The 19,887-nt window shown below is 40.3% G+C and overlaps 1 protein-coding gene across 3 annotated transcripts in view; it reads left to right on the forward strand.

Annotated features, from left to right (window-relative positions):
- The first annotated feature begins 265 nt into the window (after nucleotides 1-265).
- The window catches only part of BOD1L1 (biorientation of chromosomes in cell division 1 like 1), a 36,128-nt gene continuing 16,506 nt past the window's right edge, over nucleotides 266-19,887 (forward strand). For all 3 annotated transcript variants that reach the window (XR_009418264.1, XM_059469756.1, XM_059469757.1), the window contains exons 1-12: nucleotides 266-481; nucleotides 878-1,002; nucleotides 2,254-2,444; nucleotides 3,594-4,193; nucleotides 4,660-4,806; nucleotides 6,118-6,281; nucleotides 7,136-7,259; nucleotides 7,610-7,754; nucleotides 8,398-8,473; nucleotides 9,357-15,471; nucleotides 17,539-17,600; nucleotides 19,014-19,083. Coding sequence is in view for 2 of the 3 variants with exons in the window: in XM_059469756.1 (XP_059325739.1) it covers nucleotides 287-481; nucleotides 878-1,002; nucleotides 2,254-2,444; nucleotides 3,594-4,193; nucleotides 4,660-4,806; nucleotides 6,118-6,281; nucleotides 7,136-7,259; nucleotides 7,610-7,754; nucleotides 8,398-8,473; nucleotides 9,357-15,471; nucleotides 17,539-17,600; nucleotides 19,014-19,083 (8,014 nt within the window). In the remaining variant the exon portion in view is untranslated. The remainder of the gene's footprint in view (nucleotides 482-877; nucleotides 1,003-2,253; nucleotides 2,445-3,593; nucleotides 4,194-4,659; nucleotides 4,807-6,117; nucleotides 6,282-7,135; nucleotides 7,260-7,609; nucleotides 7,755-8,397; nucleotides 8,474-9,356; nucleotides 15,472-17,538; nucleotides 17,601-19,013; nucleotides 19,084-19,887) is intronic.

Genomic DNA, 19,887 nt, shown 5'->3' on the forward strand with positions numbered 1-19,887 from the left:
CTCCCCCCTCAGCCCGGCGGGTCGGGGTCGCACCGGCCCGGGGGCCGCGAGCGGCTCCGCCTCCTCCGCCCCTGGGCAGGGCCCGCGGCGGCTGCGCGCGGCCCCGCCAGTGCTCGTCCCGCGCCGATGGCGCCGCTCTCGGCGGCGGCGCCCCCGCCTCCCCCCGCGCCGCTTCCTCCCGCCGTCCCCTTCCGCTTCCGGGGTCACCGCCGCCGCTGCTCGCTGAGCAGCCCCGTCCCGGGGCCCGGCCGGCACCGCCGGCAGCAGCCGCCGCCCCGCCGCCCCCATGGCCACCAACCCCCAGCCCCCGCCGCCCCCGCCGCCGCCCCCTCAGCAGCCGCCGCCGCTGCCGGGGGCCGGGGCCGGCGCGGGGGGCGGCGCGGCCGAGCCCGAGCTGGTCTCCATGATCGTTAACCACCTCAAGAGCCAGGGGCTCTTCGACCAGTTCCGCCGCGACTGCTTGGCCGACGTGGACACCAAGGTGCGGGCGGGCGGGACCGGAGGCTCGGGGGGGTCCCAGCGCCCCGGGCTGTGGACGGTCGGGGACGGGCCCGGTCCGGGACAGCGCGCTCGGCGGGGCGGAGCGGCCGCTGGGCCCGCGTGGGGCTCCGGCTCCGCTCGCGGCCGGGGGAGAGCCGGAGCCCCGTGTTGCGCGGGGAGCGCGGCTGGCCGGCCGGGCACGCACGGTCACACACAGCCGGTTCGCGCGGGCTCCGGCCGGGCAGCGTTTAACGCGCTGAATCCGCAGGGCAGCGGCTGCGCCCGCACAGCACCGGGGGTCCGACCGGGGCTCCCGCTGTACCAGCCTGGCCTCCGGGAGGATAACCAGCCGCTTTCATGATGCTACCTGTCCAACATCTCTGCTGTTGCTTTCTAGCCTGCCTACCAGAATTTGAGACAGCGCGTTGACAACTTTGTTTCCAACCACTTGGCAACTCATACCTGGAGCCCTCATCTCAACAAGAACCAGCTGAGAAATAACATTAGACAGCAGGTTCTCAAGTAAGTTACAGCTCTGGGATTTCTCTGAACATGCCCGTGTGCTGTGATAGGTGACAGATGGTCTGGGTCAATGTAAAGTGGGTTGCTTTCTTCAGAGACGCTTCTGAAGAAGTTGGGTTGTTTTCCACTCTCAGTGTTTAAAAAGTTACTACTGGGGTTAGTAACTCTCCATCAGTATTAGTCAGAATGAGACTGCAGATGTTCTCTGATCTGATCCAAGCTTATGCAGGGAGGGGACCTCAATTTTGACTTGAGATGTAACTCTAGCTAAAGGCTACCTTTACTTTTTCTTTTAAGGGCGATGTTAATAAAATTGCAGTTATCATTTTTAGAGCTAAGGAGAAACATTCCACAGACTAAACTCTGCAAAGTATAAAGCTAAGGTCATGACATCGAAAAATGGATTTAAATCTGACTGGACATAGAAGAGGTTTTAAGAACTGGTGTTATGTTTAAAGTATGTCAGACAGTTTAACCTGTATTACATTATTTCACAAAGGTTCCTGCAGTCTTTCTTCTCAAATTTTACACTCACAAGAGACATTAAGAAATTTTTTCCAGGTACCATGAGTTTGGCCATTAAATTGGGTCAAACCCTGGATTTGGGGACAAACCTAATCACTTGTGCTGTGGTGGTACCATTGGTAACTTGTACTGAGGCCTGTTTGGTTTGTAGGGAGGAGAGCAACTGTTCTTTGTTGTTAAAGAAGAAATGACAACAAGAGATAGCATGTGTCCAACAGAAGACTACAAGGGGTATAAAGAGATAAGCTTTATAGCTGTGGGTTTTCTTTTCTGTTTTATTTTACTGAAGATTAAATGTGTTCTATACAGCTGCAGAACTTGCCGCCTTATACTGGGCAGAGAGTAACTTAGGGTAGTGACCAGTAGTTTAGTAGTTATTTATGCCTCATGCCGTCTATAGTTAATCTCTTTTTTGCTATGGTAATTGGTGATACAAGGCTTCTTCTAAATTTTTTCCAAAATATGTTTTTTGCAGTTAGATAACACTTTTAAGTGTGACCACTAATCATATAGCAACAGGCTGCTTGTTGGATTAGTTCCGTGTGCTTGCATTGTTTTTTTTCTCTAGCACGTTTTTTCTTACGAGTAAGGCACAGGCTAAATACATAGCTGTGAGAATGCTCAGAAAACATTAGTGCTTCATTGGAGCACATCTAAATGATCATATTTCATTAATATATTATTTAAAACTAATTTTTCATACTAATTTATGTAACTTTGTTCCAGGTCTGGAATGTTGGAATCGGGAATTGACAGAATTATTTCTCAGGTTGTGGACCCAAAGATCAACCACACATTCAGACCTCAGGTGGAAAAAGCTGTCCATGAATTTTTAGCCACATTGAATCACAAAGAGGAGGCAGGCCCCAGTACGTCTCCAAGTGAGGAGAAAGCAGATGCTTCTGTTACAGTACAAGGTATTCTGCTATTTCTGAGTAGTCTGTTAACAAAAGAATGGGGTTTGGGAGTGCAGAATCGTTGACTAGGTTTTCTGTTGCCATAACATTGTTAGTATCAGTATTAGCAAGCTAAGCTCCAGGCAGCATGCCAGAACACTTGTCTCTTACTCTATGTGTAAAGGTAGAAAGCACAAAAGATGTCACACTGTTATGACCATGTCACTCTTTCACTTCTGCTTGAGATTGTGGGATCAGTTTATTGTGGGGAGAAGAGTTGGTCTCAGTATTAGAGAATCAGATAAGACCTAGACTGTAACAGAAGAATGATGCAACTTTTTTGTCTGTCAGTAGAGAGAATTCTTTAAGAGGTAGTTAACAGCAGTTGCTGTTGTCATAAAATTTGGATGGCTAAGGTCCTCATATTACCTGTATTAATTTCTGAACACTCCTGCAGATAATTGTCTATTCTTTCCTGTTCTGAGAGGCTCTGCAGCCATGCATCTATTTGTAACCTTTATTTAAATCCACGCCTTTTTCCTGTGAAGCCCCCTTCCTTTAAAATGGGTTAACAAGTCAACTGCAGTAGGTAGTACTAGTCTAGTTGTCCAAGTTCAGAGCTGGTTCTAAAATGATAGAAGAGTGCTAAGGTATTTCTGATAATCCTGTTGTTATATAGTCCATATGCTGAGTCAATTTTCCATTACATTTATGGAGATATTAGAGGTGTGAGCTACTGCCTTTCTCTTGCAGTGTATATACATGTATATTCATAGAATATATATTATATACGTAGTATTTTAGCCACAGTCATCATCCTACTTGGGATGTTGGTGAAGTTGAACAAGGGCTGTGCTCAGATGTCCCTCCCATTGACAATCCTCACTTTCTCTAGGCAGAGCTCAGGAACTGTGGTGTGTCACAGAGCAAAATGGGTCTCTAGTAATTGTACGGTGTTTGCTGCAGGAATGCAACATCTTGGAGATTTTTGTTCAGTTCTTTTTTTTTAGCCAAAATCTCTCAAGGCAGAATTAGTCAAATATTTTAGTTAGGTATATGTATTTTGTAGAGAGTGCTTATTCTGTTTCTTTTCACGTGTTTAACCCTCTATCAGAACAGAATTACGGAAACAACGGTGAAGTAAAATTCGTTTCTTTCTTACTATTCAAGGTGTCTCTGCTACAACTTCAAGTGCTAATGTAGCTAGTGATGCAATGTCCATTTTGGAAACAATAACTTCTCTTAATCAAGAAGCAAGTGCTGCCAGGGCTTCCACAGAGACCTCCAATCCCAAGAACAATGACAAAGTTGCAAAAAAACTCTCATCTCAGCAGAGTGTGGATGGTAGTACTGATAAAGAGAGAAATGCAGAGGACTTGCCAGACAAAGCAATTTGTGACCTTTCTGGAGAAGGGGCTGAAACACTTGCAAAGTGTGAAGATTTAAATGAGCTTCCCTGCCAAAGTGAAGAAACAAAAAATTCAGCAAAGGATGCTAATACATTTACAAGTAAAGATATTCCACAGGAAAGTGAAGATGTGAAGAGTAAATTATTGGATAAATCTGACAGGAAATCAGAGAGCAGTGAAAAAAGTGAAAGAAGAAAAGAAAAGAAGGAAAAGCTAGACAAGAAATCTGATCATTCAAAGAAAAGTGATGATACTACAAAGTCAAAAGAAGAAAAGCAAGCAAAAGAGTCGGAACCAGTGAAACACTTAGTTCCAGAAAAAAATAGCAATAAACACAAAACAACTGAAAGCACTAAAGAAGGTATGGTATGGGCAATGCTCTTCCTCAAAATAGGGATGAGGAGTGAGGTTTTTCAGTTAAATCAGGAGTTGAATCACTATATTTGGAATGTAAGTTTTCTGCTAGTTCTGGCAAAGTGGTCTGCTAATGACAATTGGATTTGATCCCTCTCTTAACTGAGGTAGCCGAATTAGGAGTCAGATGACCTTTGATTTCTCAGCTATGTGATTGGTCATCTTAATTTGGCAAGTTCTCTCAACAATTTCAGTCCTCATTTAAAGTTTATAGTTCTGCCTCAGTGATTTTTGTTTTGAATAAACTAGAGTTAGCCTGGTTATGTCGTTTCAGTGTTATAATTTTGTTTTCTTATTTCTAATTCTTAGCATAGTTTTGTTTTCAGTGACAGAATTGATGTTTTGGTAGGAAAAGTTTAACAGACTCAGTGTGCTGCCTTACAGCCCTTTGTTTTTACTTTTTCCTTTGCAAGAAAACATGTTAATCGATTCAGATGTGGATGTACTCAGTGACATCACGGTCAGCTCTGTCCACACCAGTGACCTTTCTTCCTTTGAAGAGGAGAGCGAAGAGGAGCCTGTAATTTCTGACAGTACTGAAGAGGGGGAGATCACATCAGGTGGTAATACAATTACATTGTTAACTGGCAATAAGTATGTAATGGTTTTGTTGAGTGCACCATGTTGTAAATGTGAGGGTTTGCGATATTGTACCTACCTATGGGAGAGGCTTTGAATGTGAACTGGATGATATTTGTGCAGTTGCAAAAGATGAGTAGTGGGTTTACTTTTTTTAATATTTTTATTCATATAATATAGTATATTGTAAACATTGTAAATCTTTTTTATGCTACAGTATTACATAGGTGACAAAAGCACTTAATAGTGAATGTCACTGTTCTGTGGGCTTTCTTCCTGTCCCATCTGCCATGAACTTGGAGTAACACCTGGAGTGCTTTGTGGTTGTAGCTGACTTTGTAGCTGACATATTGGGTTTAGAGCTTTAGGGTTCAGGAGCTTTGCCACAGTAGAAAGAACAGGAATGGATCTAGTTCTAAAAGTTCAGAAACACCAAGTCATTTCACTGATTGCGTTGCCTTTTTGTGTTCTCCCTGTGTAGTACAGACTTTTTCATTTCTGTAGTTAATAAAACTTTCCACCTTATAATGCAGAATGCCTTAGTCCCTGAATGAGTTCTCTCAAGTATGCTCACAGCTTACCTTTTCTGCTTCTAGCTTATATTCTAAAAATCTAATTTAGAAGCACTGAATCACTTGTGTATTCTCTGGCTTTGGTCTTACTTTGAAACATGACAGATTGTGTTAGTTATGACTAAATATTTATGAAATGAAGGCAAGCCTTAAGTACATTTGATGAATACAAATAATTTGTACAGTATTGCACTATATCTAGTAATACTGATAAAACTGGAATATATTTATTTATTTTTATTTGATTAATACTTAGATGTGTGTAACCAACAGTGTGGTTTTTGTATGTATTTCAGTAGGCCAGCTAGTTTTTATGTGCTGAAATACTGTACTGGTATTTTTGGTGTGGGGAGAGCTAGAATTTAATACACAGCAGAAATTATATTGACTTCTCATGCATAGCTAGCTACTAAATACTATGTGCAAAGGGGCAGTGGGATTAGAGGCAAGAGGGGTAAGCCCAGTTGTTGTGTCCTGGTTTATTAATGGGCTTGTGTTGTGCAATTTTTTGGCTGAATGATATACACAAACACATCAATGCACTTTGTTTTTTTCATAATCTGGTGATATTTTGATACTAAAAGAATTTAATTTGACTGTTCATGGTTTTAGAGTAAATAACGGTTGATAAGTTTTGAGTAGTTTTGCCTTCTCAAAAGTTATGCTGAAAGCACTGGCCTAATTTATCAATATACTCTACCCTGACCAACCTTTGTTTAGATGAAGAGGAGAAAAACAACCAAAGTAAGACGAAGCCGCAGGAGCTGAGCGATGGGAGAGCCAAGCCCATGCGCCACGCGTACGTGCGCAAGCCGTTCCTCTACTCCAAGTACTTCAGTGACTCTGACGATGAGCGAACCGTGGAGCAGCGCCGGCAGTCCATTGTGAGTGCCCCTGTGCTACTGCTCACATCCCTGCCCCAAAACTTTTTAGAGCAGAAATTCCACTGCTGGTTTGGTGATGGTTTGTGCAAGGGGGAATCTTCAGTTTCTTCTCCCTTCAGGGATTTTTCTTTTAATCCTTATACTACAGCTGCCCTTTATTCAGGTTTCTGTCAATATGGCACAATCTGGTTATAGTTAGAAGGCTTCTGGCAGTGAAAACAATGATAGTTTTCTATCTCCTTCCCCTCCACACAAAATACTGCAACAATATGGATGAAAAAAGTAGCATATCTACCTGCAGCCTGCCTTCATCACGGTTTTTTGGTAGATCAGGCTTGTGGTAGAGTACTGCAGGCTACTTCATTACCCCAGCACTTAACAAATGTAGTCCTTGCTGACCGTGAAATCAGTAGTTTGTAGCAAGTCTGCAGTCGCTGAGAATGGAAACAGATTTAAGCATGTGCACTCTGTTCTGTGGCAGAAGGGCCAGCAGACAGAAGAAGGAGCAGCAGTTCTTTTAGATTTCTCTGTTGGCCAGATGCATATATTTATACCTATAATAAATATGTATATATTGTATGTACATACAGAGAAAAAATACATTCTTTGAGAAGGTTGCATAGCTTCAGTCTGCAGTGTTGAGCAGCAAGGAAATTCTGGAACTCAGCTAATTTACCGTCACAAAAATATTAGAGGATTCCATTAACTTTTATATGATTTCTAAGGTGTATTTATGTTTTACTTTTCCGTAAGCTACAGTGTTCTGTTTTCTGGGGGGTTTGGACTTCTATTTGTAGTCAAAGAATGATCTTTAACCTAATGATAAATCATTTACCTTGGTTCTGTATCTCTAGGCCAAAGAAAAAGAGGAGAGACTCCTCAGAAGACGAATTAACAGAGAGAGACTTGAAGAAAAACGTAAACAGAAGGCTGCAGAAAAGACAAAATCCCTAAAACCTGGAAATCAGAATGTTAAAGGTATGAGAGGAAAAGCTGTGAGTGGCCCACACCACCCTGCTCTCGCTTACCCTCCGTAGAATAAAACATTCAGCTTTGAATAGTGGTCATATAGGGCTATTGTCATTTCCTTCCCTTAATAACCCAACATCTCAACAGTGATGTAACAGAAAAAATTATAATTCAAAGAATTAATACAGAATTTCTTCTTCACTTTTTCATATATCCGTTGCACTACTTAGGCTTAATTAACACCTAACTGCTATTCTCTGCTATGCCTTAGTACTCTCTGTACTGCTTTCTGTCATGTTTATAGCTGAAACTCTAATATAATGATGTGTATGTGTTTCACCATTTGTGTATTATTTTAGGAAAAAGTGGCTTGCAATTAGAAGAACCTTCATCAAAAAGTCTAGAGTCAAAAACAGCTGGTACCAGCATTAAGGATGTGCTTAAAGAACAGAAATTTTTGGAAAAAAAAGTGGCCCTGAGCAGAAAAAGAAAAAGACATTCAAGGTATTTACATATTTGCTCAAAAGGACTTAATGTTTTGAACATTAATTTTTGCAGATTGGAAAGGTTCTTTTCTACTTTCTACTTAGCCTTATCCATTTAAACAGTTTTTTCTTTAAATATCTGCATAATATTGTTGCTAATAAGCATGAAATTCTAGCAGAAAAATTACAACTTATTAAATATGTTGCAGCTCAGTAGCTGTCTTTGTGGTTTTTCACAGAATGGTAATAAAGACATGAGAATGGAGAGCTCTTACATGTTTGTGAGTCTAATAGGCAAGTCAAGTTGGCTTCATCTTTAGATAGATGTTTCATGTAGATACGTACCTTTGTACATAACTGTCTACATATACGTAGATAGGGGGCAAGGAGGACTTTTACCCATATTAGGACAACAACAGTACTAATGTCATCCTAATACTGCTTAAAAGCACTGGTATTCAGGGTATTTTTGAAGCTGATATGTATAATTTTATAAGAGAAAAAAGCCTGGGTGCATTAGTCAGAAGTTTAATGATCATGCTCTGTTTCTGTATTTTTAGTGGCATTTCTCTTGCATTCAGCTTTGAATGCAGAAAGTTTGCAAAGCAGTGTTAGGCTGGTACCGATTGTTCTTTGTTAAATTGTCCAAATACCTGTTTCAGGCATGCTGAAGATAGCTGCAGAAAGAAAAATGAGCCATCTGAAGAAGATTCTAAAGAAATACAAAAGACAAATGAGGTATGTGTCTCCTAGGTATAAATCTTCCAGTCTTCCCTTTAATTCTGATGGTACTCTTTCATATGTCCACATCAAACTGCATATAGTTGCATTCGCTCTCACTCATAAGTTTTTCCCTGCCTGTTCCTTCAGTTGTATTAGTGATCTGACATCACTGTAGTAATGTTTTCTGAATTGCAATAGCCACTGAAATGTGGTCTGTGTACTCAGTGCTGATGCATGTTGTAGTAGAATCTGAGATGCAGTTTGAGCCCTAATCTGTGAAGCATGCTGGGTTTTTAAAAAGAGCAGTGTCTCTTATATGCAAAGACTTGAGCTTGGTCTGTTTTAACTTCTCACTGGAAAGTGAAAGGAAAACTGACTGTGCTCCACCACAAAAGGAAAGAAAATTTTTATGGTGAGAATTTTATGAATAAAATTGTTTAAACTAAAAAAGGTGGTGTGGAAGTTCAAGTAGAAGCCTACATGTATCTTTAAGTTTTGATGTGTTGTTCAGTTTCAGATTTTTAGCTACAGTTTTGTTTTACCAGACTGCATAATAGCTATTTAAGGTAGCCTACAGAGTACTTGAAATTGTGATTGTCTATTCAAAAACCTTTTAAAGTCATTTTAGAAAAATTACCTTATGAAGAAAAAATAATAAAGTTCAGACAGCTTAAGGATAACTTCTGCTTTCAATTTTTCCGCTATAGCAGATAGCCGAAAGAAAAACGGCAATTTTCATTTCCTGGCTATAATGAATTTTTATTACAATATTAAGTGTATTCCCTAGTGTATTAAGGTTTTTTTCAAAAATTTGTGCTTGTCAGTTCTGTTCAGGCACATTAGTGAGGGAACTGTGTAATGTGTACTTATATATACTCTTTAAAAATCTCTTTTGTAGACCTTTGAAAAAAATTCTTCCAAAGAATTGAAGCACAATCATGGAAAAAATGAAGTCTGTAAACAACTTAGAAGACTTTCGGAATGGGGGCATTTGGCTGAGGAAAGCAAAAGTGATTCTAAAGCAGAAAAAGAACATAAAAGAAAAACTTCCACTTCTCTTCATGCTGATGGAGCTCAGCAGGACAGCGAAACAAGGGATCCAAAAAAACAACTGGATAAAGCAGAAGTCAATACTGAAGAACCGCAGAAGCAGAAATCCATATCTAAGAATGAAAAACATCCCAAAAAAGATACTGACACAGAAATTCAACATATGAGAAATTCTGCCAAAAAAGAAGCCAAGTCTTACAGAGATAAAAATGAAAAGGAAAGAACTGCTTTAGAAGATAAACTTCCTTTAAAGCACAAATATAAAGGAGATGGTATTCACAAGTCAGGTGAAGATGTTGAACTTCATTCATTTGAGCGAAGTTTGAAAGGAGAGGATGGTGGCCAGAAACATAATCAACAAGTAAAGGTTTCCTCAGATGACAAAAGTGAAAGAAAAAGCAAACACCGAAGTGAACGGAAAGTGTCAGTAACAGGGAAAGATGGAAAAAACCCTTCTGAATCAACCTTAAAAGCTGAAGAATTGCTGCGGAAGGAAAACAAAAAAGACAGACATCTCTCAACAGACAAACCAAGAGCAGAATGCAAGACCAAAAGGTCCTTGAGTGATTCTAAGCCACAGAAGGATTCCCTAAGTGCCTCAAAACAACCTGGTTCAGCATCACACAGAAGGAGTGAAAGCTACTCAGAGGATAAACGTGAAATAGAATCAACTAACTCTGATAGTAATGTAAAACTTGAAGATGGTGTTCATAAAGATAGACGAAGATCTAAGAGCCTTGCAGAAGACAAGATTTTGTTAAAGTCCAAGTCAAAGAGTCATAGTAAACAGTTCAAAGCATCTGAAACAGAATTACAAGAATTAACAAAACAAGACACTGGACAGAAGCTAGACAAAGATAAGAGCATGGAAGACAATGATTCAGATAAACAGCAGAAATCCAGGAATGAAGATAAAGGTTTGGAGGAGAGTGGTGCTGAGTTTCAGCTTGCAAGTGGCCCACAGTCAACTCAGGGATCACAAAAAGACTTTAGTCACAGAGTTAAGTTACATTCTGGAGAAAAAGGGGCTGTAAAAGAGAAATACAGAAGTGATAAAGACTTAAGTAATTCCAAACTAGAAAGAAGGTTCTCTGCTGAAGGTCATAAAAGCAGAAACTTAAAGCACAGCAACAAGGAAATAAAGAAGAAAGAAGAGAGCATCAAATTGGAAGATAAAGATACTAAAGAAATGGATAGTGGGCATGAAAGATTATCTAATGTCACAATGGCAGTGGATAAAAAACAAAGCAAGAAAGTCTCCTGTGAAAATAGGAAAGGCAGTATATCAAACCAAGATTTACTTAAGGAGGGAAAGCAGTCAGCTAGCACAACTGAAAGCAGCCAGGTTCCAGCCCCTCAAAAGGCAACTATGAATAATGATGACTTGCATGCTGGTCATGAGGAAGAGCTTGTTGAACTTGATTTGAAAAAAACAAAAGCACAGGAAGCATCTAATATTGATGGAAAAAACATTCAAAACTCTCTCCATGCTACAGATGCCAAGTGTGCAGTAAAACAAAAAGTATCTCGTTCTATTTCAAATAAGGAGTTAAAACACAGTTTGGCAGATCCTGTAGCTTGTGAATCACAGTTTCTGCCTGCAGCTGAAAAAACTGTTGAACAAGATACTTCTAATAAACAAGTTGGTGCCTTAGACTCTTTGTCCAAAAAAGCTTCCATGGCTCAAGGTCCCAGTAAACAAGGGGCTTACAAAACAAGTACTGTGTATGAAACAAGTGGTAGAATCTTAAAGAATGCATCCAGTAAGGATCAGGCTTCAAAAGATAGCAGAAGACCAAAGAATTTAAAAACTGTGATAAATTCTAATTCAGATGATGTTCCTTTAGCAATTAATTCTTCAAGAGAAGATGCTGCTGATGCAAAATCCATAGATATGGATATGTCAGATTCTACAGATTCTTTAGGTACCGTGTCTAAAGAATGCCACAATTCAGAGGGGACTTCCTTATTGGAAGATGCTTTCCTTATGAAGAATGATACAGCACAGGTTGTATACATGGAGCAAGATCGTGCAGTGCCAAGCTCTGTCATGAAAGATGGTGATAATACCATCGTGGCAAACAGTACGGGAAAAGTGAATGAGGTGTCCCGGCCTGATGAGCAGGCAAGGGAAGACAGTACAGCTGGGGTGTGTAGGCAAGAAGATTACAATGAAGCAGCAAAGTCAGATGGCTCTCAAAAAAGGAAGTTAAAAAGAAAAGAGGGAAACTTGATGTCTGGCAAAACTGAAGATCATGGAGGTGTAGCAACAAAAGAACTTACAAGAAGAAAAGGAAGAGAGTGCTTGAATATAGATCCTTCCACAAAGGGAGAAAGAAGCACAATGATGGATAGTGTGGAAAAGAATAAGGTGCATGACACTGATAATATGATCCAGTCTTCCTCCGTTTTAATGCCTGAAGGAGTTCCTGAGGAAAGTTTCAAAGGCTCTGTTATAGCCAATGGGCAAGAAGGGACTATTGTGGTTGGCATGGACAAAAATGAAAGCAATGCTGTAGGTACCAGTGCAGGAAGTAGTAAGCATAATTTGTTGTATAGCAGCCTACAAAAAACTCCTGCCAGTGCAATAGGAACTAGCACAGAAAAGATCACTGAGAGCACTGCAATGGCAACCAGTACAGGAGGAGAAGGAGCTGAGGGTACATCACATTCTGGAAAGGACAGTGATGCTACAACCACTTGCTCAGAAGAAGGTGAGGTGACAGTAATCTGCACAAGCATAGAAGCTGATGAAGGTTTCACAACAGGGATATGGGTAAAACGTAGTGAGGACTGCAGTTCTGTCACAGGAGCGGATATTGGTGACTGTACTGTTGCAGCAGCCGAAGAAGGTGGTGGCAGTGTTGTCACTGAAGGATTAGCAGAAAGTGAAAGCTTCCTAACAAGTACAGAAGGAGAAGCAAATGGTGACTGTACCATGGTTGATGCAGAAGAAGGTGGTAAGGATTTAGTGAACCCAAGTGGAGTGGAAATCGAAGACAGTGTAAATAGTGCTGGGACAGAAGAAAAAGATGATGCTGTGACTAGTGCAGGCTCTGAAGAAAAGCCAAAGACTTCAACTTGTGTAGATACAGGCAAATTGGAAAGCTCTGTGTCCTGCTTAGGTGAAATGGAGAGCGATGGAGCTGTAACTAGTGCAGGGACAGAAACAGGTGAAGGGTCAACCAGTGGTGATAATTCAGGTGAATTTAGGGGCAATGTTACAGCTGGCCAAGTAAAAGAACATGAAAGTACTGTGACTTGCACGGGTGCAGAAGAAAGAGGTCATAACTTCATTGTGTGCTCTGTGACTGGTACAGATACCCAAGGAGAAAGTACCGTAACTGGTGCATGTGTTGCAGTGGTCACAGACAACAGTGCCACAGCTGGAACTAGCGGTGACAAATCTGAGGATATTGTAAATGGTGAAAGTGCAGTGACCAGCACAGGCATAACCCCAGAAGATGATGCTGAAATTTCAGCCGTCTGCACAGGGATAGAAGACAGCAATGAGGGATTTGTAGTTTGTTTAGAAACTGAAAAATGTGAAAGTCTAATGGACAGTACAAGGGCAAAGGAAGAAACCAGTATCACTACAGTCAGTGTAGGTCTGTGTGATGATGAAGGTTTTGTGACTAGTACAGGCTCAAAAGAAGAGGATGAAGAAGGTGAGGACATCGTGAGCAGTACAGGAAGAGGAAATGAAGAAAATGAACATGCTTCTACTTGTACAGGAGTGGAAAGTGAAAGTGCACTGATTTGTATCAGTGCAGAAGAAGGTGAAAGTTCCATTATCTGCATAGTTGCTGAACAAATGGAAGCTGAGTCAGGAGTGGCTGGCACAGATACAAACAAGCTTACTGTCGACAGCATGACAAGTGCAGAGAAAGAAGCTAATTGTGGCGCAGACGGCAGAAGTGATAAAGGCATTGTTGAAAGCAGTGTGACCAGTGCAAGTGCTGCAGATGAGGGTGCCTTAGCTGCACAGACAGGAAAGCATGAAGGTACTTTGCTTCCCTCAGATGCTGGGGAATGTGAGGGTCCCATGACTAGTGCTATGGCCATGCAAGATAAGACACAGTTTGGTGCTGAAGATAAACATGAGAATGCCATGACTTCCTTTGACAGCAGAGGACTTGATGCCTCTATAAGTAGTGCAGTTCCAAAGGATGAGGCTTCTCTTACTCCTGCTGACAGAGAAGTAAAGGTAAAAGGTGATGTAATCTCTACCAGCACAGTGGAAGATGCTCCTTTACATTCAGCCACAGATGCTGAAGAGGGTCCACTTGCTGTTGCAAGAGTAAATGAAAGTGGGGAAAACTCTATGATCTTAATAGACTCTGAAGACACAGTGCCTATGCCCAGCACAGCTGCAGAGTTTAAAGAGTGTGTGAATACTTCCAGCAGTAAGCAGGAGAAAGATGAGTGTGCTATGATTTCCACCAGTATTGTGGAGGAATTTGAGGCTCCTATGTCAAGTGCAGCTATTGAATATGATTGTCAGATCCCCTCAATGAAAACAGAAGAAATAAATGAGAATACCATGGTTTCCGTAGATATGGAGGTGTATGAGGTTCCCATGCCTAGTGAATCCAGCACAGGAGGAGATGATAATGGTGATGATGGAAGTCACCCAACTGCTAGTGGGAAGGAAGAAAAGGATGAGTGTGCCATGATCTCCACAAGTGTTGTGGAAGAACAAGTAATCCTAATGTCAAGTGAAGTCACAGAAGAGGTGATTCAACATATCTCAGACACAGAGTCAAAGAATGAAACATTAATGATCTCTACAAGTTCAGCAGAATGTTTTGAAGCTCCTATGTCTAGTGTAGCTGTGCGAGATGAAAATAAACTCACTGCTTCAGAAACAGAAGGAAGATATGAAGCTGCTATGATCACTACAAGCATGACAGAAGAATGTGAGATAGTCTTGATCAGTGCGGCACCACAAGCTGAAAGTCAGCTCATCGTAGCAGGAGATGAAGGTGCCATTCTCTCTCCAAATGCATCAGAGGAATGTAGGGTAGTGGAGACCACTGCAACTGTAGATGAACAGTTTGGACTAACTGCTTTCAATGCAGATGGGAAAAACAAAGGTTCTGTGATAATTGTGGGAGAATGTGGAGCTCCTGTGCTAAGAGTTGCAACTGACGGTGAAGATCAACACACTGCTTCAAATGTAGAAGGTAAGGAGGAGGGGGCAGTGATCACTCTGAGCACAATGGAAGAATGTGATAGTCTCTTCACTTTCACAGTCATTGAAGAAAATCAACTTCCTGCTGAGAGCACAGAAGTGAAAGACAAAAGTGAAGAAATTTTTGATACTGCTAACCAGATTGAATGCATGCTTTCAACTACAGGCCCAGAAAAAAGCGAGAATTCTTTGCTTGTTATTGGGAGAGAGAACGAGACACATGAGAGTGGGGTGAGGACAGAATCAGCAGCATCTCAGGCCACAGTAGACAGTGAAATCACAGAAGCAGATGAAAATGCAGTGAACCTTATAAGTGTAGATGAGGCCCTTTGTGTGGAGATTAGTACAGAGACTGCTGAGAGCCCTTCCCCAGAGGCAGGTGGGGATGATGAGCAAGCAGAAGATGTTTTGCACGAGGACGACACATTGGAACTCTCCAGTACGATTTCAGAAGCAGTGAAAGAGAGTGAAGCTGTAAAGAATGTAAACTATCAATTAAATTCAAACGTACTTCTAGAAAGTGACTCACCTGACGTAAGGACTTCCCTGCCTAAGACACAGGCTCTTTCCTTAGTTTCTGCAAATGAAGTGACTGTGAGCACCAACCATGGTGAAGTAACAACAGAAGCAAAACTAGGGAAGAAAAGGGACCTCACTTCGTTGCCTGTAGAAAAGCTATGTGACAGTGATGACAAAACCACCTTGGTCAAAACAGGTGATACTGGCACTGAAGTTGCTGTTCAGAAAAGTAATGCAACCTTTAATTCAGGTGAGCATTTATTTTTGTTTTTAATTCTTCAGTTCATAAGTTGTCATAAATGAATGAACATTATAGTTAGGAATAACTTATACTGTTCAAATATACCTCACTTCTTTGTTAATACACTTAAGCTGTTAATACACTTAAGAATTGGTGACAAATAAATAAGCATGTGATTCTGAGCAAACAAGGCTAACTGAGCACAATTACCTGAGCTGTGTTGGAGAACAAATATTAGAGTGCAAGAAATTACTAAAATACATTGACTTAAAGTTGTCAGCCAATATATAAAGTTATTTGCAAGGGGTAATTATTATGAAGGTACACATGGGTTTTGTTATTAATGTGTTATGAAATTCAAAAAGTTTTTTAGGAAAGAGGATGCATGTCATTTTGACATATGTTCATCATTTTAGAAAGGTAACTTCATAATAATTTTGAAGATTGAGATTGGCCACCCTTAGTCATAACTGCAGATTTTCTCTGGGTTATTATTTAGAGATCATGTTCAGATTCACTATATTACACTTAATTTTGTCTTATGAATGTACTTGAAATGGTTCTGCTTTGTGTTACAAAGGAATCAGCCAGTTATCCTAAATAAGTATTTTAATTTAGCAATAGATGTCTATTTTAAATAGAAAATTATATGAGTATATGGCATGAAGGATATCATACTCTGTATCCAGATCTATTTTTCTACACTAGCATTTGAAGTGAATCTGCATGATTGCTGGTTCCTAAAATACAGTGTAATGAACATCCTACTATTTTTAACCTTGCATGTATTTAACCCTCTGAAGTAGCTGAAGCACCAATTTTTTTGAACAATGATGAGGTACATAGATGCTGTAATGAAGTCAAAGTTGTGACTTCATTATAAATTTTAAACTGTAGAAAAATCTGTTTATGCCACAGAAAGTGGAATGATGCTGGTCAAGTACTATTTTTTAAATCTTTTCCTTCTCGTGTCTGTCTTTGCTATAATTTAAAAAAATATAATGTGGATTTAGGTCCAGTTTATTAAAGGCTGGCTTTATTCTCCAGTCTTATTGACATTTGGGTTAAGAGAGCAGTCTCTGCAGATTTTGGGATTTTAGGAATTTTTCTAGGAAAGATGCTGGTGTAGTAAGCTTGAAAAATGTTGCTATTTATGCAAGAGTCAAATGAGCCATGAAAGTGTAAAATATTACACAGTAAAGTATTCCTATCTCAGTGCTTGCCTCAATCCTTGTTGTCCATTGATGTAGCTTTTATAAATGGTAATGGTACTTATTCTGTGGATTGCAACCATAATTTAATCATTTTGCATGCATCATTGGTGAATTATCATGTTGTAACTATTTCTCTTTGTTTAAAAGAGCTGTCCAAACAGGGTTCTGAAATAGGTTTTAAAGAAATGTTGTGAAACTCATGTGACTGCTGTTGCCATGGCCTGTTTTTAAGGTGTTACAAGCATACAGTTGATCCCCTGGGGAATGAAATGGGAAAGGGTTTATGATTTTCTGAAACTGTGTTGATGCTAACCGGAGCTACTGAGTTTTCAGTCTCTGTAGAAATTGAACATTTTCAGTGGTTGTGGTTGTAGAGCTGACAGATTTAGACCTAATTGTCACTTAAAACAAAATATGTCATTAGTGTTAACTCTTAGCTGTGCATTTATTAATACAGAGGTAGTTTGCTGTTTGGAATTTGATCTAAAAAATCTGTTGTTGGCTTCTTTTTGAAGGAAAAGCAAAAAGTAAAAACCAAAGTTAGAATTCATAAATAAGCAAGAAAAAAAAGCCAAAGTCAGAATTCATAAGTAAGCTGTGGTAAATCCTGATACCTGGTATTTTCCAAGCCTTTTGTATTTAAGGAGAACATAGCAGTACTTGTGTTCTTGCAGATGCCAGATTTGGGTTTTATTGAGCTGGTTTGCTGTAAACAGACTGGCTATTGTTTCTCTTGTCCACAGGAAGGGTTTAAATTTATGTGCCATATTCATGAGGTAGTACTCAGAAATATCATTCTACTGTAGCATGAGATAAATGCATAATGTATTCTGATCAATTTAACATATTTCTATTTCATTAGGCAATAATGCAGCCTTACCAAAGTCAACAGAAGAACTAGAAAGTACCTTGAGAACTGACAAGGTATTTGTTATTTTGAAAATTTTTACTGCACTGTTTCTTGCTTATTCGTACATCTTGCAAGGGTTTCTTCCTGTACCTTTTGATTTTTGTGCAGCAAAAATGGAGATTTAAAAATTTAAACTGAAGAACTTTCAAAAAGTAATTTTTCAGATTATTCGGCTGTAGTTTTCTAAGCAGCTGGCTTTTAAATTGTGGGCTGTCCATGTTATTCTGTGTTAGGAATAATTCCCTCCTTCAGCCATACTCCTTCTGTGATTGAGACATTGAAGCTTATTTTTTTAAAATTGGTCATACTGTGTGCATGTTGCTTGATAGGGCCTGCAAAATAGTCACCCACACCCCAGCTCTTAGGGCTGGCAAGTTATTCCTTTGAACCAGTAAACAAACCTACACTGCTGTGCATTGTGTTGCAGCACTTCCTGGCCAGTCCTCAGAGTCACACATCTGTGTGTGTGAGCAGCACTTGCTGCTGCTGTGTTCTGATAACCACAGCCCCTTATCTGCTCTCCCAGAAGGGTGGGGCACCCTGCATCATCCAGGGTGTTTGGGCTCATGGTCACCTATAGCCTGTGTAAAACCAAAGCTGGCTCTGTGTGTCTGGGCTGTGTTCCATAGCAGGCTGGATTCCACATGGTTTAATTCTTCATTCAGAGGCAGGAGTGCATTCATGTATCCTGCCGTGCTGTGAGAATAAGTTTTTGAGGGATAACACGGTTCAGAGATTCAAGCATCTATGAAAGGGTGGACTTCAGGAGAGTGGAAGTCAGCTTCAGTCTGGTGGGAGTTAATTCCACCTGCAAACAGCTGCACTGTTGATAATTCCACCTGCAAACAGCTGCACTGTTTACCAGCATAACATGGTTCTGGAGTCAGTATAGCCATAATGTAGTGCTGTAGCTGGGTTTACAATGTTCAGATCAGACTTAATACACTTAGCTCCATGTAGCATTATTTCTGCTATGGTAACTTTGAGCTGATCTGCAACTTCTTTTTTTTTTTTTTTTTTTTTTAAAGCAAACATAAAAAAATCTGCCTGAAACACAACTTGAAGGGAGATCATTGTACCTTGTTATACATAGCAGATCCTTTTTTTCCATGTACAGATGAACATTTCTAGGCTATTGCTTTTATTTGGAACTCTGAGTAGGTGTTGCCCGTTGAATTCCTGAAATCTGCCTTTTTAAGCTAATCTCTGATGCTAATGTTAACTCTAAGGTCAAATCTAAATACTGTACTGTTGAACTTAGCTCTTACTGTTCCTTCTTAATATATGTGCTGATGTCTTTAAAAGAAAGCTTTTGAAGACTTTTATAATTCATGACAAGACAATGTTCATTGTGACACGCAGGAGCAGAGTGAGACATACTTGTTCTGAATATCTGCAATATTTGTTTCTTTTCATTTTGTGCTTAGTCACAACAGCCTGAAAGTGCAAGAAGTGAAGAAGGATCTGTGGATCTTCAGACTAAAGAATTGCAAAAAGGTGATTTTTATGCTTGATAGCAACTTAGTTTCATGCTGAAGGGACTAATACTTATGATGGGAGGATTACAGATTTGTTATATATGGCATATAAAGGAATTGAAGGAAGCCTTCATAAGTCTTTATCTCTATCTAGAAGTTCAGGGGGCCTTCAGTTATAAGTAGGTAATCATCTAGTTAGAAACCTCAGTTAGTCACCTTGGATCTGTGCTCAGTGATTACTTTTCCATGTATTTAAACTAATCTTCAGAAGGACCAAAACTGAAAAAGAATCCATTCCTCCCAAACCCAATTTATGCATTGCAGTTGTTTGGCTTTCCTGTTAAAGCAGAAACAAACGCCTGCTTTGTGCCCATCTTGATGGATTTTGTGCTCCAGATGTGTTACAAAGATGTTCACAGCACTGCCAGATGAGAGCTAATCCTCAGTTATTGGAATAGCAAGCAGAACTAAAATGAGTCCCAAGAGGTACCAGTGTGACTGCTGCTTATATTGTCCAGGGAGGTTAAAGATGCATTTCCTCTGACAGAAAGTTGCAGCTGAAGGCCTACATGCTATGAAGGGACACACTGTTAAGCTCACTGCTAAACTTTTAGACATGGAAAGCAAAAACAGCAATAAGGTGAGATATGAGCATTGGTATAAAACTTTTGAATTCTTTTTTTATTCTCACAGTAGGTCAGATGCATATACCTGGTTATAGGGTGGTCAGATGCATATACCTGGTTATAGGGTGGTGTATATGCATCTGAGTGATAAGAGACATGCTCTGCTCACAAGAAAGCAAATGTAAACCCTGAGAATT

This window comes from Ammospiza nelsoni, chromosome 4 (assembly GCF_027579445.1).
Source record: "Ammospiza nelsoni isolate bAmmNel1 chromosome 4, bAmmNel1.pri, whole genome shotgun sequence".
In the NCBI taxonomy this organism is placed as follows: Eukaryota; Metazoa; Chordata; class Aves; order Passeriformes; family Passerellidae; genus Ammospiza; species Ammospiza nelsoni.